General features: G+C 45.9%; 2 protein-coding genes and 1 long non-coding RNA gene across 16 annotated transcripts in view; 1 reads left to right on the plus strand and 2 right to left on the minus strand.

Moving 5' to 3' along the window:
• Positions 1–6,779, minus strand: part of PHTF2 (putative homeodomain transcription factor 2) — a 150,533-nt gene extending 143,754 nt beyond the window's left edge. For 4 of the 13 annotated variants that reach the window (XM_024109160.3, XM_042859386.2, XM_042859385.2 and 1 more), the window contains exon 1: positions 6,066–6,352. The gene's annotated coding sequence lies outside the window, so the exon portion shown is untranslated. Of the gene's footprint in view, positions 1–4,884; positions 4,950–5,916; positions 6,006–6,065; positions 6,353–6,640 lie in introns of those variants that run through there. The other 9 variants (XM_042859389.2, XM_042859388.2, XM_005305770.4 and 6 more) reach the window with 5 other exon arrangements.
• Positions 6,780–6,859: 80 nt separating this feature from the next.
• TMEM60 (transmembrane protein 60) lies at positions 6,860–15,029 on the plus strand. Of its 2 annotated transcripts, XM_005305774.4 has the most exons (3): positions 6,860–6,999; positions 11,199–11,262; positions 14,373–15,029. In XM_005305774.4, the coding sequence occupies exon 3, from the start codon at positions 14,422–14,424 to the stop codon at positions 14,824–14,826; it is 405 nt and encodes a 134-aa protein (XP_005305831.1). In that variant the 5' UTR covers positions 6,860–6,999; positions 11,199–11,262; positions 14,373–14,421; the 3' UTR covers positions 14,827–15,029. The 2 variants fall into 2 exon arrangements, with proteins under 2 accessions (XP_005305831.1, XP_005305830.1); XM_005305773.5 differs by lacking the exon at positions 11,199–11,262 and having other exon boundaries at positions 6,862–6,999.
• On the minus strand, positions 10,664–25,010 carry LOC135973400 (uncharacterized). Its single transcript, XR_010590233.1, has 3 exons — positions 24,884–25,010; positions 20,006–20,117; positions 10,664–10,933 (listed from the first exon to the last, which is right to left on the minus strand). It is a non-coding gene; the product is annotated as an uncharacterized LOC135973400 (long non-coding RNA).
• Between the last annotated feature and the right edge of the window lie 433 nt (positions 25,011–25,443).

The raw sequence follows: 25,443 nt of genomic DNA on the forward strand, positions 1-25,443 counted from the left end.
TGAATAAAAACCCTTCCCTCTATATTGTGTTCCACAGCATCTAGCTGTCTACTTCCAGTCTTAAGAGGTGCTTGTGAGAAGGGTCCCTGAAGAGGGATGGGGAGGAGAGTAAGTGGGGGGCAAGTAAAAGGGATGGAATAGCCCAACTATATTATTTCTAAGACCCAACGGTCTTGGGTAATGCGCTCCCACGCCTGGCGGTGGTGCAGGCGATGACCAAATGGGCAGGTAAGGGCTGGTGTCAAGGGAAGGTCATTCAGACCCTCGACCAGACTTTCAAAACTATGGTTTGTGCCCTGAAGGCTGAGACACCGCGGGTTGTGGTTGTGTCTGCCAGCATCAAGGCGGCCTATTTTTGTGTCTGCCCACCTCATATAGTCTGGATTGAAGGCAGGTATATTGAGTATCCTTGGTTCATTGGTAGAGTTGGTACTTCTTCCTTTCAGGGGGCAGTGTATAGATACTGAGCGTACGAAGAGTCACGCAAGAGTCCTTCATGGTGTGAAGAACTTCATCGGTTTTGGCCGAAAAAAGTTTATCTTTGTCGAAAGGTAGGTCCTCTACCTTTACTTGTAGCTCTTTCACTATGCCGGATGACAATAGCCAGGAGGCTCTGCGCATCACTATAGCTGTGGCCATGGTACGGGCCACATTATCAGCGACATCCAGGGAGGCCTCTAGGGCCATCCTTTGACCAGTTGTCCCTCAATAAGCACAGATTTGAATTGTGCTCTCCAGTCTTCAGGGATCTTAGCGGTAAACTCGAAGAGTTTTCCATAATTGTCTAAATCATACTTAGCCACGAGGGCACTGTAGTTGGCAAACCGGAATTACAATGTTGAGTTGGTGTAGACCTTGCGGCCCAAAAGGTCCGGTTGCTTATGGTCTTTGCCCTGTGGTGTAGATCAGTGTTGAGTTTGTTTGGTCCTGTGGTTAGCAGCTTAAACCACTAAAGAATTTGGTTGTGGATGGGCAAACAGGAAGTCCATTTCTTTGGCTGGCACATAATACTTTCGGTCCGCTTTTTTTCATTGGGGGGAGAGGGGGCAGAAACGGTGGCTGGGGTCTGCCACACTATTTCTGCCGGGTCTAGAATAGCATCATTTATGAGTAGGGCTATTTTCGAGGAAGAAGATGGTTGCAAGATTTTTAACAGTTTATGTTGATTTTCTTGGACTTCAAGTGGGATGTCCTGGCTAATCGCTATGCGTTTGAATAACTCCTGGAATTGTTTAAAGTCATCAGACAGGGTGGGTGGAGGTGCCTGACGGCTTCTTCAGGAGAAGAAGAATTATGTTCAGGGTATACTTCCTCAGAAGCGGGTTCTTCCTCGGGTTCCTTGGCTATCTCCTCCATGGTTGGTTCAGACCTAGTTGGAGAGCACTTAGGAGAAGGTTTCGGGGTGTCCTTCTCTGATTCAGGTTGAAGCGATTTTTCCATTAGGATCATTTTTTGAGGTGGAGATCCCGGTCGCTCTCACCTTCAAGTTGCTATGGTGGACACACCTGGATGGTACATGCATCTCTCTGAGGCATCTTACACAGAGAGTGTGCCCATCGGAGCACAGCATAGCTTCTTTGCAAGAGACGCATTTTTTTAAACCAGGGGAGCCTGGCATGATCAAAGTAAAATCCCAGGTGGACCGAGAACTTTTTGAGGTCCGTGCTCCACAGGAAGCAGGGAACCGGGGAACACAGAAAAAACTAAGTAAAATTTTTTTATATAACACTAACTACTTACCTAAGGAAAGTTAAACTGAAGCTAACAATTAACTATTTTGCTATCTCTAGGGGTAGACGCTGACGCACTACCCCGAGCTCCGTCTTCAGTCGAGGACGGTTGAAAGAATTAAGGGGGTCGGGCCTTGCGCTGAACGAGACTCCAACGGCGCCGCAAGAAAGCTATTGCACACGCATGGCCCGACCACGCACTGCTACCAAAAATATCCAATTAACAGCGCCAAGACGCAATATCAGCTGAAGTGGAGCACCCACAGGGCCACACAACTTGAAGAACCTCAGTTACTGCACAAGGTAAGTAACCCTCTCTTGGCACTGACGGTGCAGACCATGTTGATGTTGCTGGTTGTCACAGCAGTGCTGAGCAACATTACTGCACTGAAGGTGCTAAGTGTTCTGATTGCATAGAATAAACAGTAATGCTGTTTGGATGTACTGACAGAGCCAGCAGTCCTGAAGAAGCTGAAGACTGAAGAGTCTTGTAGAGGGAGATATCAGATCTCTTCCAAGACAAAGATTTGAGGAGTTAAAGGCACCAAGAGAGGTGGGGACTCTAGTGAAAGAGCTTGGTATATCGGTAATGCCAAAATAGGGCCTTTTTCATCACTCCAGAGTGGGACAGGTAAAAACACCGGACTTCATGGTCCCAGAGTCAACAGCACTGCCTCAGACAGAGCCAATGTGCTCTTGTGCTTTTGATGTGCTGAACCAATTCCAGAAGACTTACTGTACAATTTATTTGGTGATGATGTAGATTTTTGAATGCTTCTCAGGATGAGAACACTTAGAGCACTTAGATGAGACAGCGGAAGATGATGAAGATCAATGTTTCTCATCCAACTTGTGCTTAAAGTCTTGTGCTAGAGGAGGGACACTCCTGATACAGAATCTGTCGGTTCAAAGTTAGGGTCCAGTTCTGATACTGGTCCATTAGACGGACCTTGGAACAATATTCTGTCTGCTTTTTCATTGTAGTGGGCAAGGATGTACAAATTGGGCATTTGTCCCTCACATGCCCTTCCCCAAGCAGAATAAATATCTTTCTTGTCTATCCGGGACAGGGAACACAGCCCTGCATGTAGCACATGGTTTGAAACCCAGTGATTTCTTCATAATTAACCCCTGGGATTTACTTTGAAACTAAACTATCTAACCTAACACTAATTAAACTAACCCTAGTATAAACAACTATTTACAAAAAGATTTTTAGGAAGCTGGCTGAACTGCAAAACTATGGGGAGCTCAGACTCTTGCCACTAGCAATGAGAAGGAAATGAGAGGATGGTGGTGGACACACCCACTTTGCAGCCTTGGTTGGGCTCAGGCACCATCTATACATACTGCTGGCAAGAATCTCCCACTTCAGTGCACTAGACTCACACAGACCTAAAGTGGTATCTAGTGCACAAATATTTGAAGGAGAACCATTATAACACAAATTGTCAACATCACATGTCAAAATATACAAAGTAAATATCCTTAAATCAAACTCTAATAAGTTCTCAAGTAGCATTTTTCTTACTTTGCCTACCTGCAAACGATTATTATAGATGGATAAATTTTTAGCTGGTTTGTGTGTGAGGTGAAATCACAGTTTACCAACATTTACTGATAAAAATCTAATTCTTCTAAACCTATTTAGAATACATTCCACCTTCGGGAATGAGGAAAGAAGGAATGGCCGTTGCTTTCCAGCGACCCCTGCCAGCCAGTACAGGAGCCAAACAATGCTATTCCAAGAGCTGCTCAACCCTGCTGGCTGTGTAGGAATAAACTCTCTTGCTCCATCAAAATGAAAGAGGTATCTTAATTCAACTACACTATATATCCATGCCCAATATCATTAGTATTTCCTTGTTTCCCCATGCATTTATGAACTTATTGAAACACTTCAACTATTCTAGCACTGGGCCTTTTTCTAAAGTAGAAATAGCTTATAATGTTACATTACTGGAATAACTTTTTTAAAAGTTATGTACGGTATAATTCATTTTTCCTACAAACCCACATTGAGTAAGTCTTTCATGAATGCAAAGCTGTTGCTCAGATGACTCAAACTCACATTTTATTAGTAGTAACGTTTATATTTAGAGTAATAAATACATTGGTACCAAAAATACACTGCAACAAAAACCCTAATTACATGGAAATTCCATTTCAAATATGAATCAGGATCTTAAAAAGTATCATTTCCAAACAGGTTTCAGAGTAGCAGCCGTGTTAGTCTGTATCCGCAAAAAGAAGAACAGGAGGACTTGTGGCACCTTAGAGACTAACAAATTTATTAGAGCATAAGCTTTCGTGGACTACAGCCCGAAGAAGTGGGCTGTAGTCCACGAAAGCTTATGCTCTAATAAATTTGTTAGTCTCTAAGGTGCCACAAGTCCTCCTGTTCTTCCATTTCCAAACAGTATCCTTTGTTTTCCCTTTTAGCACTGAAAATAGTTTGCAAAGACTGTATAGGAGCTATAAAAATAAACCAAAACTTAAAATTAAAATAAATGTTTTATATTTTACACACACATCGGTTCCTGAACACTTTACAGAAACAAAAATAAAAAGTGTTGAGAAAAGGATAATCCTTTCCAGGGAGCTACAAATTAAGCAGCAAAACAAGGCAGATCACTAGACCCCACCAAAGCTGCAGAAAAAGTCAAATGCATACAGCTCCTCACAAAGAGCAACATACATATACTGGAAACCAAAAACAGCAAATAAAGAGCATTAATGAATTGTAATACATAATGAGAATATAACCTGCCATTTAGCAATTGCACTAAATGTAGCTAAAAATGGTGGCCTTTCACATACTGGGATTAACAGATTATATCAGTAGGAGATACCCTAGTTGAAACAAAAGATGCAGCCATCTGGTTTCTTGAATCAACATAAAGTAGTAAATTGGGAAGATTACTGAGGACACATTCCAAACCATGTAGTTGTATCACTCTTAGGAGAGTGGAGACCCAAAAAAGCTATGCCATGTCAAAATAAAAACACTAATACTTAACATTATCTTCAACCAGTTTTTAATCAAAAGGACCTCAGAACACTTTACAAACATTAAACAAACCTCACAATGCTCTTCGGAGGTAAATCATATTACAGATGGGTATCTAACGATCAGAGAGATTAAGCGACTTACTCAAGGTCACATAGCAAGATGCTGGCAGAGCTTGGAATAAAAACCAGAATTCTCAACTCCCCATTATTTTTCAAGCACCCAAAAGTATACTAGGCACCTGATAAAACAAGTGAAAAGAGAGTCTTTAGTCTAAAGAGCATACAGACTAAACTGTACAAAATGTAGTCAGTGAGGGTCATAGACAAAGGGGGAAGAGGGACAACAAAAGTAAGGTAGGTACACAACTTGACAGTTTTATTATTTTGCTCGTTTCAGCTGTTAGCTATTTCCCCTCCACTTCTCACAGAAGAAAGGTCAGAAGGCGTTTTAGAGAGAACTTCTAATTTGGGAAGGAGGTGGCCTGGCAAACAAACAGTTTCTGAGAGGAAGATCCAAGCATAAGGGCAGCTTGGAACAGAGGAGCTGGCAGTGTTGGGGTGAGGAAGATACAGCAGTGGGGATGCAAAAAACAACAACAGGCAAATGAGTGGAAGGGATGCAATGTATGAAGGAGAGAATATGAAAGGAGACGAGATCAGAGATGAAAGCAGAGATTGCATGATACAGGGCCTTGAAGGCAAGAAAAAGAGTCAATGTGATTCCCATCATCTGCTCCACCTCCTGAACCAAACTCATCCTCTCCCAAGAAAATGAGGGTTATTCACAGCAGCCCCAAAATTAGGCTTTTCACATAGCACCCATGAATAAGGAATCATTAGTTCAGGGCTTGAAAAATTAAGAGTACGTCTATTAGCCTGAAGACTAAACCAACTATAGCCCAATAAAAAGGACCAGTGAGGTCCAATGACAACAGCTCCAGCCCCTCAGTCCCCCTCCCTCCCCGCGGGCCGCCAGCCCCTGTTTCCCTCGCTCCCTCCCCCCGGCTGCCAGCCCCTCAGTCCCGCTCCCTCGCTCCCTCCCCCCGGCTGCCAGCCCCTCAGTCCCCCCTTTCCTCACCCACTCCTTCCTCGTGTGTGGAAGCTGCTCTACACCCGCCGCTCATCCTCGTCCCTTCCCCATAGAGCGTAAGCCCCCCTCCCCACTCACTATCACCTTATCCCTTCCCCAGTATGCGGAGGAGCCAGAGCCAGCCTGACTCCCCCCACCCGGGTGCGTAGGCTCCTCTGCCCCCTCTCCTCCCGTGTGTAAGGAGATTTTTCCTCTGCTCCCGACCCCGCTAACCGTTGGGGTTCGAATCTTACCGGTAACCCGGCGCCGCGATGAGGCGGCAGCGGGGAGAGCGCGCGCCGCAGACAACAGCAGCTGTGCGGGGGTAACGAAAGGCAACAGCTGTGGGGAAGCGCGAGCTCGAGAAGGAGGCAGAGCCGCGGCGGCAGCAACAGCGCGCGGCCGGGATAGAGAGGAGGGAACAATGCGCGGCCAGGATAGAAGAGAGGAAAAAGGGGCCGTGCTTCAAACGACGCTCCGCCCTTGCCCGAGAAAAGACATACGGAGCTTCGTCATCACATCAGTTACCATCTTCCGTAAGATTTAAGGGGGCGCCCTCCCACTAGACTACATGGAGAGGGGCGGGCACTACATTTGATGGATGGGTATTTTATCCAATGGGAAAGGAGGTGAGGCGGGATTACGTTAGATGGGCAAGTCTCTACCACAATAGGAGTTGCTGACTTGATGCTGTCCTGTTTGATTGACGTCCCTGTCCCTGAATTGGAAGAAGGGAAAACGTGGGCGGGCTGAGTGTGAATTGAGCTTCTTTTATACCCAATGGCTATGGTACGAAGGCAGGGCTCAGTTTGATGGGCATCTGGCCTACCTAATAGTTGTGGTACATAGACGGCATCAACTTGATCGGCTCCTCTGCTGCCCAATGGGCATGTGGCAGAGTCTGTTGATCGCGTGATGGGCTAGCCAATGGGCGCGCTGTAGAGACGGTCTAAGCGTCTCTCGTGCTCTGTCTTTTCCCGAATGAGGGGGCCCCTCCTCTCCACCTGAGACCCGCTTGCTGGCTGGGCCCCTCGCAACGCGTGTGGGGGCCGAGGGCTGTAACGTGATGAGCCGAGACCCTGCGAAGGGAGAGGGAAGGCTCTGGCCTCGGTCGCGGGGTGAGGCGGCAGCGGCGGGTCCAGCCGGGAGCGACAGCGGCTGCTGCGCAGGGCGGCCCGGGCCTGCCTGGTAGGTACAGGGAGAAGCGGGGCCTCTCGTCTCCTGGGGCCGGGGACGGGTTCCCAACCGGGGCTAGCTGCTGTTGCGGAGGCTGAACCCTCTGTCCGAGTGCGGGCCACAAAGGGGGCGGGCCGGACTCAGCCCTGCGGCCGCGGGAGGGAGGGCGGGAGCTGGGGCACGGAGAGGACCCCGCCCCCGGGGCCTTTCGGAGCTGCTGGTTGGCTGAGGCGTCCCGCTGCACCAGGGACCAGAGCAGAGGGGCGAGTGAGGCGCAGAGGGCAGCGCAGCTGGCAGGCAGCGCCAAGCCTCCCCTTCGACCCAGGGGAGCTGCGAGTCCGGCCAGGGCGGAGATGAACGGCCAGGGCAGGGGCGCCATTTCGGGGGTGGGCAACTTTTACCATGTTTCCTGGGGGCTACTTAGGCACTTGAAAAAAACTCGTTTTTTTTGACAGGAACCCTGTCTCTGATTCCTTTATGAAAGAAATCTAAATAAATATTAGACCCACTCAGCTCTAATAACATGTTCTGACATCTTGTGGCAAGTCACTTAAGGGACACTGGTTAGGTTTGAAATTTTAATATTCTTATTTTATTACTAACTCTGTGGAGAGAGAGACAGACCCTGTCAGGCCCCCTCTCCTCTGGGAGGGGAGGGGGGAAACAGATACATCTGGGTTCTATATAAGAACATCAGCGGCTATACTGGGTCAGACCAATGGTCCATCTAGCCCAGTATCCTGTCTTCCAACAGTGGCCAATGCCAGGTGCCACAGGGGGAATGAACAGAACAGGCACCAAGCAATCATTGAGTTACCCTGTTACCCACTCCCAGCTTCTGGCAAACAGCGAGGAACATGGTGTTGGATTCCTGGCCATCCTGGCTAATAGCCATTGCTGGACCTATCCTCCATGAACTTAACTAGTTCTTATTGGAACCATTCTAGTTTTGGCCTTCACAACATCCCCTAGCAAAGAGTTCCAGGTGTTGACTGTGAAGAAATACTTTTGTTTCTTTTAAATCTACTGCCTACTCATTTCATTTGGTGACTCCTAGTTCTTGTGTTACGAGGAGTAAATAACAATTCCTTATTATTCTGTTAGCTTTTTTAATTGCCATTGTACATTGAGCAGGTGTTTTCAGAGAACTATCCGCAATGACTCCAAGATTTCTTTATTGACAGGTTCAGCTAATTTAGACCCCATCATTTTATATGTATAGTTGGAATTGTATTTTGCCAAGTGCATTTCTTTGCATTTATCAACACTGAATTTCTTCTGGCATTGTTGCCCAGTCACCCAGTTTTGAGAGATCCCGTTGTAACTCTTCGCAGTCTGCTTTGGACTTAACTATCTTGAGTAATTTTGTACTAACTACACATTTTACCACCTCACTGCTTACCCCTTTTTCCAGATCATTTATGAATATGTTGAATAGGACTGGTCCCAGTACAGACCCCTGAGGGACACCACTATTTACCTCTCTCCATTCTCACCTTTTAGTCCTACCCTTTTGTTTCCTATCTTTTAACTGAAGTGCCTGACAGTGCTTTTAGGATCATCTAATGATCCTTAATTTACTTTAATGATAAGCCTTTTGTTATCGTAATCACCCTGCCTCTGTTTATAAACAAACTCCCTGCCATAAAGGCTATGCTGCTTCCAGCTTCAGAACTTACACATATCATGCTCAAGCTGTTGCAGTTAGGAGCTCTGTCTGGGGCTACAGTGAGTAGACCTCCCCTAGGAAACTCAGGGGTGGAGGGACTAGAGCTCTCTCCTCCCTCCCCCCCCCAATGGCGCCCCTGGGCCAGGGGTGGAGACTCACGCACTTCAGGGAACATCAGTGACTCACAAGCACCTTCTGCCTTGGCGGAACCCTGCTGACACAGAGGACAGGAATACAACTGCTGCCTGCTCCAAGTAATTGCTCTGGGTGGGGAACAGACCTCTGCAGTGCAGGGAGAGCCCTGAGGCATTCATGATATCAGAAGTCAGCTATGAATTCCAGAACCCTGCTCCTCCTAATTGGCCGGGTCTAACCGCAGGAAATGCTCTTCTAGACTCAGGCTTGGTTGGCCTACACGTGATGCTTATAGCGGCATAGCTGTGTCATAGGGGTGTGGGGGGGAAAAAACACTGACATAACCCTCACTTTTGATGTATCCATCAGCAGATGTATTTGTCCATCAAAGTAGCCAACATCATTCAGGGAGTGCTGTTCCTACCTTGACAGAAGAAAACACTCCTATCAGTATAGGCCAGTGGTTTTCAAACTTTTTTTCTGGTGACCCAGTTGATGAAAATTGTTAATGCCCATGACCCAATGGAGCTGGGGATGAGCGATTTGGGGTAGGGGAGGAGCTCAGGGCTGGGGCAGAGGGTTGGAGTGTGGGGGGTGAGGGATGTGGGGTGGGGCTGGGAATGAGGGATTCAGGGTGCGGGATGGGGCTCTGGGGTGAGGCCAGGGATGAGGGGTGCAGGAGGAGGCTCTGGGTTGGGGGGGTCAGGGCTGTGGCAGGGGTAGGGGAGGGGCTTTGGGCTGGGGGTGCAGGCTCTGGGGTGGGGCTGGGGATGAGGAGTTTGGGGTACAGGAGGGGGCTCAGGGCTGTGGCAGGGGATTGCGGTGTGGGAGGGGGTCTGGGCTGGGGGGTGGGGATGAGGGGGCTGGGTGCAAGAAGCGGTTCCAGGTTTGGGGGGGCTCAGGGCTGGAGCAGGGGCTTACCTCTGGCAGCTCCCGGTCAGCAGCACAGCCAGGGTGCAGGGGCAGGCTTCCCACCTGTCCTGGTACTGCGGACCGCGCCTCACCCCGGAAGCGGCCAGCAGCAGGTCTGGCTCCTAGGCGGAGGTGTGCAAGCGGCTCTGTATGGCTTTCGCCCGTAGGCACACACACCCCCAGCTCCCATTGGCCGGTCCCTCTGCTGGCCACTTCTGGGGCATAGCGCGGTGTCGGAACAGGTAGGGACTAGCCTGCCTTAGCCGGGCAACACCGCCAATGGGACTTTTAACGGCCTGGTTGGCGGTGCTGACCAGAGGCGCCGCAACCCAGTCCCTTCTATTCTGTGACCCAATTCTGGGTTACGACCCATGGTTTGAAAACCACTGGTGTAGACTATGTCTACTCTCCAGCGTATAGCCATAGAGTAAGGGTTTATTGACTTAGGGAGTTATTCTGGATTAAACGAATTTGGAATATGCCATTTATGAGGGAGTAGGAGCATCCACTAAAACAGTTAATCTACTTTAAATTAACACCCTGTTTTATTCCCAATCAGTTTTCAGGGACAGACAAGCCCTAATATCCCAAAATAAAAGGGATGTCCGTGATTCTTGCTGTTGGTGCCTTCAAGCCAGCAAAAGGAGGCTGTGAATATGAAATGTCCCAAATAACGAGGCAACTGACAATAACTTGTTCCCCAAGAGCAGAGAATAACAACTGTACACTATATGCCAAAAACACAACAGAAGATGGCATTTCTTTCCATCTGGATAATTAGTTGGAGCTAGTGAATGTCAGTAGTTTTCTTTCCCTAAAAAATGTAAATGTTCATTTTTAACTCAAGAGAAATAAAATGCTTTAGCCTAGTAAAATAGATTTGTGATTAAAGCCATTCAATAAGGTAAAATGCCCATGGATTAGTTGAAGAAAATTGGTCAGGACAATCACTCTTAACATTCAGTGCTACATGAATTAGGTTGTTCCTTGAACTGGAACATTGTTTTAGGATATCCTTATCCTTTTAAAGGTGAGTATAACAGTTTTTAAAAAAAACTGTTTAAGAGTCCAAATCATTAATATACTATTACCAAAACATTAACCTTTTCTTACCTGCCGAGCTCTACGTTCAGGTTCTCCCCTTGTTCCGTGCATCAATATTTCCACTTTAATAAATGTGAGTTGCGCACGCACACATCCTCCAAGAGCAAAATTTTGACTTCAAGAAACCTAAAAGAGCAGACAAGATTTCTGCATTCCTTGGACCATATCATGCTCCCTACATCCCTATGTGGAGAGGAGCCTCCATGCTTAGTTTTCAACTCCTCATTCAGTGTGTGTTGCCTTTTTCTGTGGCGCATTCTCTGCAAGAGGATATTTCCTCATAGTACAGTTCCATTGGTGCCATCCTGCCTGAGTGCTGGGGGCCAGTGGTGGTGCAGTGATAGAGGCTTCTACAAGATCTCCTGGGATCTGACAAATTTGTCTCACTTAGGTAAAGGATCGACCCCAAACCGCCCTTTACAGGATACAATGAGGAAACCTCTAAGGAATTCTAGGTGAGATTTCCATACAAAAGCCCCTCTTCCATAGTTTAACATGTTTTGGAGGGGGGGGAAAGGAGAGGAGATGGATGATCTAATCCCTTGTTATTGGGTCACTATTTTTATGGAAGGAAGCTGTCCGTTTGGTATATGTAAGTGTTTTGGCTATACATACATCTCTTGTTAAGTATTCCTTCTTTGAAGAACATATTTAAACTGCTGGTTTTTATTCACTTTTTTACATCTAATTTTTCTTTCCAATACGTTTCTCTCATAATTTTTCTCAACTGGGGGAAATTTAGCCCCTTTGAAGCACCAAATATATAAATTATTAGTTGGGACTGTCATTGTCTATATTGAATATAATCAGGTCAAGATCATTGGTCAATGGGCAACTTCCAGTCCAATGATTAACTCATCTTTATCCATCATAATGTGGTCCAAAACAGTTCTTGTGTTGGGTGCAGTATCTTTTTGTGTTAGAAAATAGTCATTTATAAGTTTATAAACTCCAGTGTTTTACTACCAGCTTCACAAAACCTCCATTTCATGCCTCTCAAATCGAAGTCCTCCATAACAACCATTTTTTCCCCCCGTACATTAAACAGGTACAAAAGGAGTAACTTAGGACAGTTTAAGAACCGCCTATTTTGATTTGGTGGTCTATAACAGATCTCCCCAGTAATTAGCACAGTCATCTATATGCAGTCAAGATCCTATAGTTTTGCATTAATCATAACTCTAAAACAGGTAATGGTGTCACTATCCTTCCTAAACAGGTTATAACTAATGATATTTGATATTCCAGACCTGTCCCACCTGTTTCATTAAGGTCACTATCCATTTTCTATTCATTCTATTCATTGAGAATTTTCAGTTCCTCTTGCTTGTTACGCGTACTTCTAGCATTGTTAAACAATTTCTTCTCTTTGCATACTTTCCCACATCTGTTCAATGTGTTCGGAACATGTTGAATTTGAGTTCTTACTACATTTGCCTTCTCCACTCTCCCCTTTCTTTGTTAGGTTAATGCTTTCCAGGCTGCTTCTGCTAGTCTCCAGTTGAGAAATTTAGCCCCCGTTACCCCCAGTCTGTGAGATGCAGGCCATCTCGTTCATAGTGCTCCCTCTCCCACTGGAATGTGGCCTACTGTTCCACAAAACATCCACTAGTAGTGCAGCCAGCAATCCATCTCCTTCAACTTTCTATTCATGGGACCAGAAGGATCTATGAGAATATCACTTGGTCTTTTATCTTCTTCAGCTCCTTTTCAAAATCTAAGTCTCTTGTAATTTGTATAGTTCCATGTGATGCCAAGTCATTGGTTTTAATGTTTCATCAGCAGTGGAGATTTGCAAATTACTTCATAATCCTGTCCAGTCATGCAATTACATGTCAAATATTTGCTCCTGGGAGACAACACACCATCCTGTTATCCTTCTGTCCCTTGCTGAGTTCTCTCTCCGCTCTTCTTAATATGGAATCACTAATGACAATTGTTTGCATTTTCAGGATGATTGAATAACCTGTCACAAGGCAAACAGCTACCAAATTGCAAGGATGCCCATCAGCTATGTCCCCTATAGCTTTCTGTTCCATTCCTCCAGAAAGAGAGTTCCTCAATAGTTGACTTACTGGTTATCTGATTGATAACTATTTGATCATTCTAGCCAGGCTGAATGCCTCCTAGCTCTGTGTCACAAGTGGTCAGTTTGTTTCTTGGGTTTCTACTCTTTCTAGTTCCCTTATTTCCAATCCTTCCCCTTGTGGTGTCTGTGGCAACAATTGCTGAATCTGGTTATCCAAGAAGTAGTCGCCTTTTTGGATGATGTGTGTTTATGAAACTATCATTTCCAGACCACATCTCCTTGATAGTACCCCCACCAGCCAGGCAGCATTCTTGTTTTATCCCTTGACAGCAGCTTGTGGTGTTTATCCCTTTCTATGAGAATCTGAATATGTGCTGTTAGGCAGCTGAGGTCCTCTTTGGAAAAATGTCTATAGGGTTTGACTTCCTGAAATCACCACCTGATAGAGAGTGAGAGAGAAATAGTGGAAGCAGAAAAATCTGTGTAACCATGGATCTAAAATACATTTCTGAGGATGTGGGTAGGAGGGGTTTGGTATTTGTGAAATCACTTGTCTGTCTTTTCTGCTTTGAAATTTGCTCTCTAATATTGTAGAAGCAGGTCATATATAGGGCTGTATGCAGGAGCCCTCAGAACTCCAGCTCTTGTGACACCAAGCTAAAATCATGAGCAACTGGAGCTGTGAATAGGGAACAAAATAAACTTAGATTGTAATTGGAGTCTGTGCATACACACCATATGCAGTTCAGTGGGGCATTGATCCCTGACTGCCCTCTAAGCATTACTGTAATACAGCTGATGTCAGAGCCAACACTAACTGTGCAAAGGGCTGGGTGCCTATTGGCTAAGTCATCACAAAAATTGTCCTTAACCTTTATTAAGTTTCCCTTAGATCATTCCGTCTGAGCAGCAGTTTGCAGGACATTTCAATGAGTGTCTGCTATCTACAAGAGCAGCGTCCATTTTAGAGAAATTTGCACACTATTTGTGCTTTGGCAGCAACTAAGTAACATAACACCTCTGTGTATGTCATAGTACTGGAAAAAGTGTTGATAATGTGTTCAGCCTTGTACAAACCAACAAATACAGTTTCTGTTTTGGAGACCACAGTCTAGAGAGATTCACAAAAATGACAGACAGGCTGCACAGAGAAGTCCAAAGTTAAGGATAATTTAGGATTAAGGCTTCTATAGTTTAACTGTAAATTGCTGTATTTGCTCTGCAGAATATGTTTTGTTAGGGACATGAGAGGTTGGGGGCTTGGCTAATTGGCTTACAAAAGCATTCAGGTTTGAGTGGCAAATTCGTTTGGGAAGAGGACCAGGATTAAAATGCTTAGTGTTAAGACTTGTATCATTGGAAGAACAGAGTCATAAAAGGGAAGTGAGAAATATGGTCTACTATCTAGGTAAGGTGGGATTGTGGTGGGTTCTGAAAGCAAGAACAAAAAGTGAAACTTTTGCATGTGAAACTTCAAGATATATTCCATATGTTCTTGATGTGCCATTTGACTGTTTTTTTTCCCCCTTGTCTTAGGTTGTTGCTGGCAGTTGGGGGAAAAAGACTCCCTCTCAAAGCTGTTTAAATGAGAATGTCCCTGGCGCAGAGAGTGCTGCTCACATGGCTTTTCACATTACTCTTCCTGATCATGTTGGTGTTAAAATTGGATGATAAAGCACCATGGAACTGGTTTCTTATCTTTATTCCAGTTTGGATATTTGATACTATCCTACTCGTTATGCTAATTGTAAAAATGGCTGGGCGATGTAAATCTGGCTATGACCCTCGCAATGGTTCTCAAAATGTAAAGAAAAAGGCCTGGTACCTCATCGCAATGCTGCTTAAATTAGCTTTCTGCCTTGCCCTCTGCGCTAAACTGCAACAATTTACTGAAATGAAACTAGTGTATGTCTTTATCCCCTTATGGGCCTTACTCATGGGGGGAATGATTGAGCTTGGATATAACATCTTCTACGTACGAAGAGACTAAGTTGTAACAAAACTTTTTCAAGTTGACCAGTATCAAATTACTAGATCATCCTATCTTGGTACAAGCTTAAACTTCACACAGCAATTACAAATGTCAGTCTGAAAATTTTATTTAAGACAGGCTGGTATTAAAGTGGATTTGTTCAGTTCTTATTTTAGAACTGTCACAAATATCGTCATGTAAATAAAGTATGTTTGACTTCACCTGTGTTTCTAAACATGACTTAATTTGTTAAAACAGAATTCATGTATTTTTGTGACACACAGCTTCACCGCCTCAAAGCTACTAGACCTTCCATTCTAAAGAGTGCAACCTGTTTAAATTCTGGGAGGAGGATTTAGTTTTCCACTACATATTGTACTATAAGTTCCAGGAGCTACTTACAATAGTTCTAATACAATTTTCTATAATGTACTAAATTTCCTTTTGAGCATTGATAACACCTGAAAGTAATTACAATGGGGCTAATAGCCCTGCCTATTACAATTGCCTGACACTTCACATAAGATGCTGTTTTTCTGTAATTTACAACTATGCCAGACTAACAGTTCAGGCTGAAATTTTCCAGGGGGTTTCTGCCTCAGAATGATTTTTTTTTTTTAGTTAATTATTTTCGGCTAATATGGTTCAGTCATTTCTGAGACAGGTTCCCTTTCAAAAACTCTAGCACTCCTGGATTTTGGAGCAAGGAATTTGAAATGGGGGAGGGAGTCACTTTGTGTCAGGGACGTGCCTTTTTCATTCTTCGTGACCATCTGCACAAATTTGGACAAGTTATAAGCCTTTGGGCAAAAAATGTTTGCACATGTTTAGTAGAGGCTTGAGATAAAAATCTCAGAAGATTCAGTTCCCACTCAGACCTCTCACAGCTCCTAGTGCTGACCAGAGTGTTAATGTAGCATCCCCACAAAGCCCAGGGCAACAAGGGTGAAGTCAAACTCCAAGTAATAGGTGCTCTGGGGCTAACGACTGAAAATAATACCTGGGGGCTTCTCTCTTCTGTGCTGACAGTGACCTCCCTGCTGACACCAAAGCAGCCTAGTGGAAGCTATGTGATGCAAGTGGAGAGAGGACAAGACCCAGACCTAGAAAATTGTGGAGTAGATTAGTAGAAAGAGTCTGGGGGTGGGAAGTGGGCCTGTCCAGCTAAGGAGACTAGGTCTGTAACCTAGCAGGCACCTAGTGGGCCTGGGGGAAGGAGAGACATCAGGCAAGCTAGGGGAGATGAGGATGCTGAAATTAGATGAGACAGCCAGGGAGGGAGACTGACTGGGAGCCAGTGGGGATGGGAACGTGTGTGTCCAGGGGTTAAGGGAGTGTGTAGCTGGAGGCTATGAGAAGGAAGAAAGAGATAAGGGAATGGGAGAGAGAACTGGGAATGGGCAAGGAGATGGATAAGAATTCTGAAGAGTGGAGAAGAAGACTGACTAGGTTAGAAAACTGGGACAAAAGGCCAGTGGTGTGGTAGACACCGGACAAGTTAGGGGAGAGAGGCAAAAAAAAAAAAAAAAAAATCAAGCTTAGGGGGAAATGGGTAGTATATTTTATGCCTAGTAGACACACTGCTCCAGTGCCTGGAATGGAACCCAAGATCCAAATCTCACTATTCTTTGTCAGCAAACATTTGAGACCACCACTGGTAAAATGTCCATCCTCTTCTAGATGTGATCCACCTATATAATTTCCTACTACTGCTATCAGTTACTTAGTTCTAGTAGTAAAGGTTTGTATGGTGGATGTAAAGATCTCAGTCCCTGATGCTGAGCCCTGTAGTTTTCACTATTATGCCTCAAGGGGATTTGTTTTCTCAGTTTACTTTAACTATTTAGAAAATTACATGCAAAGGTACAAAGTCAAGCAGTCAAAAATTAGGAAGGGCTGAAATTAAGATTGCCTGTGAAACCTTATTTCAGCCCCTTTTTGCATGAGTGTCAGGTCCAGTTGAGAAGATAAAGCCACTAGGTTCCATGTGTTTTAAGCCTCTGGCATCTGAACCAGTGACTTTAGGCACAGCCCTGTCTTAGGACCACGCAACACACTCAGGTTTCTGATCTATCCGAAGAGCTGCAACCACACGGCCTGCTGCACCCTCCCAGGAAACAGGTCTAAGGCCCCAAACTTCCCATGACAGAACTCTACCTGAAGGTGTGAGCTTTTTCATTTACCTCTTCAAAGGGCAGATGACAGCTGTAGCATATAAGAGCATTTCTATACTACAAACTTTGGTTAAGGCAAGTTACATTGGCATATAGCCAGTGAAATGTATATCATTTGGGCATATTTGGTTGCTTGTAGCAGCATTGTGCTTACCAGGAGCACTTGTGTTGATGTAAAGGGTGGTGCACCATGGGTAGGTATTCTAGTGTGCCATGTATCGCTGTCCAGTAAATGCCTTATGAGTTATATTTGCAATATTTATGGGATAGTAATGACTCACCCAGGTATCTCCAGGAGCTAGTGTTCAGGTTCCCAGCATGCAACTGTCTCCATCCCATAATGTCATTCCTATCCCATAATATTTTCAGCTTATTTTAAAAAATCTCTCAAATGCATGCAGAACTTTTCAGTTTCTGCCACTCGGAAATAAGTATGGAGCACCCAGAGCTTTGCACTATTCTCATCAATGTTGCAAATACATGCCATGATTCTCCTGTATCTGCAGACTCTAGGACAGGCCTGCACAACATGCGGCCCGCATGGGCTCATTGTGCCGCCCGCGGGGGTTCAGTAGATGGGCTCACTGTGCGGCCCGCGGAGGGGGGGATGAGTAGACAAGCGGCGGGTGAGGGAGGGGGGCTGAGTAGGTGAGCGAGCGGGCAGTGGCAGGGAATGAGTAGGCGATCCGGGAGGGTGGAGAGCTGAGGAGGCAAGTGGGCGGGCAGTGGCGGGGGTGAGTAGGCGAGCCGGGGCAAGGGAGCTGAGGAGGCGAGTGGTGAGTCGGTTGCTGACTTGTTCTACTGATCTGGTCTTGCTTCCATCCCCTCTCCCAGGGCCGGCTCCAGGCACCAACAAAACAAGCAGGTGCTTGGGGTGGCACATTTCTAGGGGCGGCATTCTGGCGCCGGCCATCATAGATGCCAACTCCAGGGCATGGGAAAAAAGTGCCCTCGCTGCCCCAGCTCGCCTCCGCTCCGCCTCCACCTGCTCCCGCTTCTTCTCCCTCCCTACCAGGCTTGCTGCGCGCGAAACAGCTGTTTTGCGCAGCAAGGCTGGGAGGAAGGAGAAGCCAAGCGGCGGAGGTGAGCTGGAGCGGGGAGTGGTTCCTCTACCCCCCCGTTACTTCCTGCACCCCCCCACCTTAGCTCACCTCCGTTCCGCCTACTCCCCTGAATGTGCTGCTGCTCCGCTTCTCCCCCCTCCCTCCCAGGCTTGCCACGTGCGAAACCGCTATTTCGCGCAGTAAGGCTGGGAGGGAGGAGAAGCCGAGCGGCGGGTGCTCGGGGGAGGCGGTGGTGGTGGAGCGGAGGTGAGCTGGAGTGGGGAGCGGTTCCTCTAACCCCCCCATTACTTCCTGCGCCCCCCCAACCTAACTCACCTCTGCTCCGCCTGCTCCCCTGAATGTGCTGCTGCTCCGCTTCTCCACTCTCCCTCGCCTGAGAGGGATGGGGGAGAAGCAGAGCGGCGGCATGCCCGGGGGAGCAGGCAGAGTGGAGGTGAGCTAGGGTGGGACGTCACGGGGGGCCCATAGGAAGCAATGGGGGCGAGAAATGCAGCACGCCAGGGGAGGAGGCGGTGCTGGGGATTTGGGGAAGGGGTCCGGAAGGGGTGTAGTTGGGGTGGGGCCAGGGGCACGAAAAAGAAAGGGAAGGTGGCCAAAAATTTTTTTGCTTGGGGCGGCAAAAATCCTAGAGCTGGCCCTGCCCTCCAAGGGTTGCAGCTGTCCGGAGGTGCCTGCCTTCCACACCTTCCTCATTCACACCTCATTCATTCAACAGGGCAATCAATTACAAAGTGGTGGGGGGGGAAGATCTTATTCTACTTCTAGCAAAAAGACATTTTTCTTTTACCTTAATTATACTACCTTAGGGGCCGCTATAACATATTACCGAAGTTCAATACTGCTGTTTCGGTGGGGCGGGCGCTGGGGAAGAGGGTTTAATTCCGTGGAGCAGATGGCGCGCGGGGGGGGGGGGGTGTCGGCGGCGCTGGGGAGGTTGTTTCCATGGGGTGGGCGGTGCTGGGGGGTGTGTGTGTTGTGTTTGGGGGGGGCTGGGTTGTGCGGGGGGGGGGGGTTGGCAGCGCTTGGGGGGTTTCGGCCCTCAGTTGTTTTCTTTGGAGTAATATGGCCCTCGCCGCTTTACGAATTGTGCAGGCCTGCTCTAGGAAGTACCACAACAACCAGGTTTCAGAGTAGCAACCGTGTTAGTCTGTATCCGCAAAAAGAACAGGAGTACTTGTGGCACCTTAAAGACTAACATATTTGTACTCCTGTTCTTTTTGCGGATACAAACTAACACGGCTGCTACTCTGAAACCTGTCATTATGCAAGGCACTGCATTTAGCCGTATGGAGTGGAAATCCATCAACTTCATGATTTTTTAATTTCATAGACTCATAGACTTTAAGGTCAGAAGGGACCATTATGATCATCTGGTCTGACCCCCTGCATGCTGCAGGCCACAAAACCCTTCCCTGGACTCTGCCATTGAAGTCCCCAATCCTGTGTTTCAGTGACTTCAATCGGCAGAGACCCTCCTGCTAGTGATCCCTGCCCCATGCTGCGGAGGAAGGCGAAAAACCTCTAGAGGCTCAGCCAATCTACCCTGGAGGAAAATTCCTTCCCGACCCCAAATATGGCGATCAGTAAGACCCCGAGCATGTAGGCAAGAGTCTCTAGCCTGACCCCTGTTGGCCATTGTACTATTTACTTACCAGTGCTTGGTTTTCCTTGGCTACTATGTTTTACCATTAAACCATAGTTAAACTAATTTGTTAGTCTCTAAGGTGCCACAAGTACAACAACCAGGGACGTGACAATTTCTTTAAGGGCAATTTGCTGAGGGACATAACAGAAAACATGTCAAGGTTGTTTGGTGGCATTCATGGAGCAGCTGCAGACAGTGGAGTGCTGCGTCTGGGCCTGGCAACAAGCACTCTTTAAAGTGACTTTAGTTCAGGCACAAGAACATCTTTGGAATCTCACATATCATCTTTGGCAGTTCCAGAGGGTAAATCTTACCAAGTTTTTCCTCTGTATGGGTACTTTAGGATTTTGAACGTAGATCTGACAGGTTCTGTGTCTTCAACTCTCTCTCTTAATAGATGTACATGGCTCCAGAATTCAGGTATTTCTATAAAATATCAAGTCAATAGATGAACTTACAAAGGTAGGTGATCTTTAGTTTTAAAACTGATGAGCTCTTGGAGAAACTAAAGGCCACCAGATCTCCAGTTGAGTCAATCAGTTCCTCACAAAATTCTCTTTCAGAAGTCAGCAGGTGTGATTTCAGTAGAAATCTTCTGTATGTCTATGTAGAGAAACCCAGACAGTCTAGGAAATATTTTTGCCATATCAAAAAAGGAAAAGTTTGTTCTTCCCTCGCCTCTGCTCCCTCAGCAGCAGATGCTACAACATCCAGCATTCTCAGACTTGCTACCTAGAGGCTCCCAAACCAATTGTAAGATTTAAATCCTCACTTTCTTTTCCTCCTCCTTTTTGGAGACAATTTGTCCCCAATTGTTTCAGGCATGACAAGCTATTTAGTCAAACTGCTCTGTTCTAGAAATCAAACAGAACAGACACGTCAAGATCATACCAAAATCCAGTCCTTCCTCACCCCCGGGGGTCTTTTCATGAAAAACTGATGCAAAAAGTGGTCTTGACCTTACTGAAAATTGAAATCTGGAGACAGAAGTAGTACAAGAGCCTTGGAGGGGAGAAAGTTTTTTTTTATTAGAAATAAGACATTGCTAGGAATAAAATAATTCTGTCTTACACATTCTACTGCATCTCTGCAAATTGAAAAAATGCCTATGCAAAAATTCTGCTCATTGGAGAAACCATGCACAATATCTCCTTTCAGCTTTTAGGACTGGTTTGCCCCAGATTCTTGAGAGGGCTACTTCCATAGTGTGGTAAGGACAAGACAAAGTTCCTCCAGTTCATAGTAGACAAACACCCTTGCAAACCTCATAATATTCATTAAGTGCTCAAATGTTCTCTGACTCATCTGCATCACCTGAGTCTGCAGGTGTAATCAGATCTGGATGAATGGCTCACAACAGATTCCCACCATGGAGAGGTCTTATCCACCTGGTGCCAAGGTGGGAAAGACTGGTCAGGAGAAAAATCTTACATGAAGTCTGATGGATTCCAACAGGTTGTAGTTAGAGTTCATATTCCTGGGGGAATTCTGCGCAATCTAGAATTTTGCAGAAAGTAATGCTGTGCACGCAGAATTTCCTTTCCTCCACAAAAATTGGCTGCAATGCTGCTGGGGGCTGCTGGACCCAGCAGAGCCCAGCTCACACATAGAAGACACTGTCGGGGGGGGGGAGTGAGAGGGACCTAGAGGGTTCCTGGCAGCTGCAGTTCCCTGCATGACCTGAGGGAAAGAGACAGCAGTGTGCAGGAAACTCCACACAAGTCTGGAACCCAGCATCAGGCTGTTTCTTCCTCTGGATCCCTGGGCTCTGAGGGGTGGGGGTTGGGGGGGCACAGCTGGGCTCTGAGGGAGCCTATGGCTGGGCTTTTGTGGGGAAGAGGTGTGAGTATCTGGGCAAGGAGGTGCATGGCTGCCCTCTGGAGGGTGTATGTGTGGGTATCTGGCCAGGGGGCCTCCACGGCTAGGCTCTGTGGGGAGAGGTTGTGGTTATTTGGGCTGGGGGGCCCTGCAGCTGGGCTCCAGGAGGGGGAGTGTGCAGGTATCTGGGCTTGCAGGGGCCCTGCAGCTGGGCTCGGGAGTGGGAGGGGACAGAGAAACAGGAACTGGGTTGTCATGGGGTTTCTTTAACTCTCTACTCCCAGGGAAATTATTTTTGTGTGTCTGCATTGTCACAGACATACTTGTGACAGGTATTTTGAAATAAACTACCAAAATAATTGAAACTGGTGTGATTATGTAGTGTTATTATGATAAATATTGGCAGAATTTTAAAATATTGCACAAATAATTTTTAATTTTGTGGTGCAGAATTCCCCCAGGATTAAGTTCAGCACAACAGATGACAGTTCTTTGTCCTCCAATGTCTCTTCCACCAGAGCCTTTGAAGGCTCCTGGTGCTTTGGGCAAGATGGACTATGTGGGCACCTCACTGCAGATAACCAGTGTAACCATCCCAGATCTGAGGAAGCTCTTTCTGGGATCCTAGGAAACTAGGTACATTGGTGATACTCTTGTCAGAGGTCTATAACCATGCAGTTTCTTGGAACCACTAGCACTTAAGAAGAACAGGAGGACTTGTGGCACCTTAGAGACTAACAAATTTATTAGAGCATAAGCTTTCGTGGACTACAGCCCACTTCTTCGGATGCATATGGGCTGTAGTCCACGAAAGCTTATGCTCTAATAAATTTGTTAGTCTCTAAGGTGCCACAAGTCCTCCTGTTCTTTTTTTTGCGGATACAGACTAACACGGCTGCTACTCTGTAGCACTTAAGAGGTACTTTCCTTGTTTTCATCTGCAAAACTTTAGAGTCCTGGTCCTTGTGCTTCCTAAGGGGACATTTTAACAAGAGGATGACCTCTTTCAGCATGGTATTTTGTATCCGGCTTAAGCACTGAGGGAGTCTTAGCAGTCATGCTACTTGTGCTTGAAGACACCTTTCCAGATCTCCCATTCTCATGTGTTACTTGATCCTCTCAAGCAGAGGGTGCTATTGTCCTTTTGGGACCCTTTTTGTGAAGGCCTCACAGGAATTGATGTTACAAGGATACCATTCCCCAAGACAGAGACATGAAAAGTGGTTTTTATTTGAAGCACAAAACATTGCAGGGAACGGGAAATACCTCAAACCATTTTTAGACGAATCCACATCTTGAGAGACTTGAAACTACCACATATTCAATTAAAGTAAAAAACTAAAATAAAACCAAGACCTTTCAGCCTAAACTCTAAATTCCAACTCTTCTTTCTTCTCCTCTATGCTGTTGTCATCTACTGTCTGCCCAACTCCTCCCTGTCAGCTTTTCTCTCTGATTTTGACTCCTGACTTCTTCTGTTCCTCTCCTCACTGTGACATTCTATACCTTGGGGGAACACCCTGTAACCCCCATACTCCTCATTTATATACAATTGTGATCTTGCATGTAAAGCATGCCATGTAAGGTATCCTGAAAGTTTATGATCTGGTGAAAGTAACGGTTCTATCTAAATATGTATATCATTAATGCATATGAAGTTATGAGACTGTGTTGTATGGTTGTCACTAAAATATGCTGTGGGTTTGGGAACCGCCCAGATAGTAGCTCTCCAGAGACAATGACAAGGGAGGTAATCAGTGCCTGGGTGGGTGCTGAACAGCAGATTTTACCAGTCATTGTCTAGCAAAGGAGTTACAATTCAATGACTCACCTGCATAAGGCCACACCAGGGGAATTGCTCAACCTTGCCTGGGAACTCAGCAATGCCTCGGCCCACGCCGCTTCCCGCAGCCCCCATTGGCCTGGAACAGTGGGAGCTGCGATCGGTCAAACCTGTGGACACTGCAGGTAAACAAACCGTCCCAGCCTGCCAGCGGATTTCCCTGACTGGCCACAGGTTGCCAATCCCTGCTCTAGAACCTCACATCCAAACTTTGTCTGGAGTTTTGCAGATTATTTCTGTGTAACATCTCTAAAATAGGACCTTTTCTGTCCACCCACACAGCCAAAACTCTCATCCAAGCTCTCATCTCACTTTGATTAGTTTTCTCTCTGGCCTTGCCCATATCCATTCAGATTGCAGAGATCATTTTCCTAGCTCATCACTTTGACTATGTCACCCTCCTCTCTTTGAATCCCTTCACTGACTTCCCATTCTCTATCTGATCAAACATAAGCTGCTTTCATTTTCAAGGTTCTGCACAGTCAGTTCCTACCCTACCTATCATCTTATTCTCTATCAAGACCTTGGTGCTTGCCTCTGATCAGCCTTCCCTGCCCACTTACTAAATTTTCAAACACCTTCATGCTTTCTCCCATGCTGCCCCACATGCTTAGGAGGTGCTCCCCATAAACATCCATAAAGCTATCTCATCCACCTTCAGATCCCTCCTCAAAACTCTCCTCTGCCATGCCTACATAAAACTTCACAGTGGTTAGGCTGCTGCTGTGCAGAGACCACTGCCTACACCATGCTTACCAATATTATCTGATTACCTGCATTCCCCCATTTGCCTGTATCCATCATTTGCCTGTTGTTTTACTTAGATTTTTTGTTCTTTGTCTGTACCATACCGAGCACAATGAGGTACCCCATGGCTAGGGCTCCAAGGCACCATGGTAATACAAATAATAATAATAAGCTAACAATGTAAACCACTTTTACAATTATTTACAAGTATATTTGATTATCATAGAAGAGGAGAGGTTAGTTCCATGACGGCTCAAACTGGTGGAAAGAGAGAGAGGGGAGAACAGAAGTCAGTCTGTAGAAAGTAGTGTTTAAGGGAATTGTATGCACTGCCTTACTCCCAACTAAGGCTCAGCAAGATTATGTGGCTTAAACTTTCATCTACAGAATTGTTTTCTAAATGTAACTCTGAACCTGTTTGGAAAATGGAAAGAAATTAGCCCCAGAATTTTCAAATGGAGGAGTTGTTTTTTAAAGTGTATGGAATAAACATCTTAATTTTTAGTGCAACTTTTTTTACACTCATCTATCAAGTGGTCATACATATTTTTCTCAACATTTCCAAAAATTATAATTTTTGGGTTCAAAACATGAGAAACTTCAGTTCAAAGTTAGAATGAGCATATGAAAGTAAGGATTTATGATTATATTCCCATAAATTTAATCGCAACCCTTTTAATAATCACTGCACTCGAGTCCAAGGAAAAGCAATAATTTTCCAGTTAGAAAACAGTTTTAGAGTTGCTGAAAATAAGCTAATAGTTACATTATGAAAACATTTTACCTTCTGAGATAACCTCAGACTGGAGCCCCCTCATTCCCAAGTACCATCATAATAGACTGGAGGAAATCAAATCATCCAAATGGCTGCTGCACATCTTGTCACATCATGGCCATCAGCTTGGTTGTCTTGAGACTAAGGGTACAGCTATGCAGAAAAAAAAAAACAAAAAAAACCCCAAACACTGCAGCAAGGCTCAGAGCCCAGGTCAACTGACTTGAGATCATGGGGCTTGTGCTACAGGGCTAAAAATAGCAGTGTATATGCTTGGGCTGGAGCCTGGACTCTGAGACCCTTCCTCCTTGCCAGGATTCAGAGCCTAGGTTCCAGCCTGAGCCCAAACGTCTACACTACTAGTTTTAGCCTCATAGCGCAAGCCCGAGTCAACTGGCCCAGGCTCTAAGATTCGCTATCAGGGGAGTTTTTTTGCTGCGTAGATGTATCCAGAGGTGGAAATCACGCAGCTACGTTTTACAGTTGAACTACACACAAAATGTGTGTTCTCTTCATGGCATCTTTGTGATGTAGGACTTTTTTAAAAACTGAGCCCATCTTACGTTTGA

This window comes from Chrysemys picta, chromosome 1, assembly GCF_011386835.1.
Source record: "Chrysemys picta bellii isolate R12L10 chromosome 1, ASM1138683v2, whole genome shotgun sequence".
Classification (NCBI taxonomy): domain Eukaryota; kingdom Metazoa; phylum Chordata; order Testudines; family Emydidae; genus Chrysemys; species Chrysemys picta.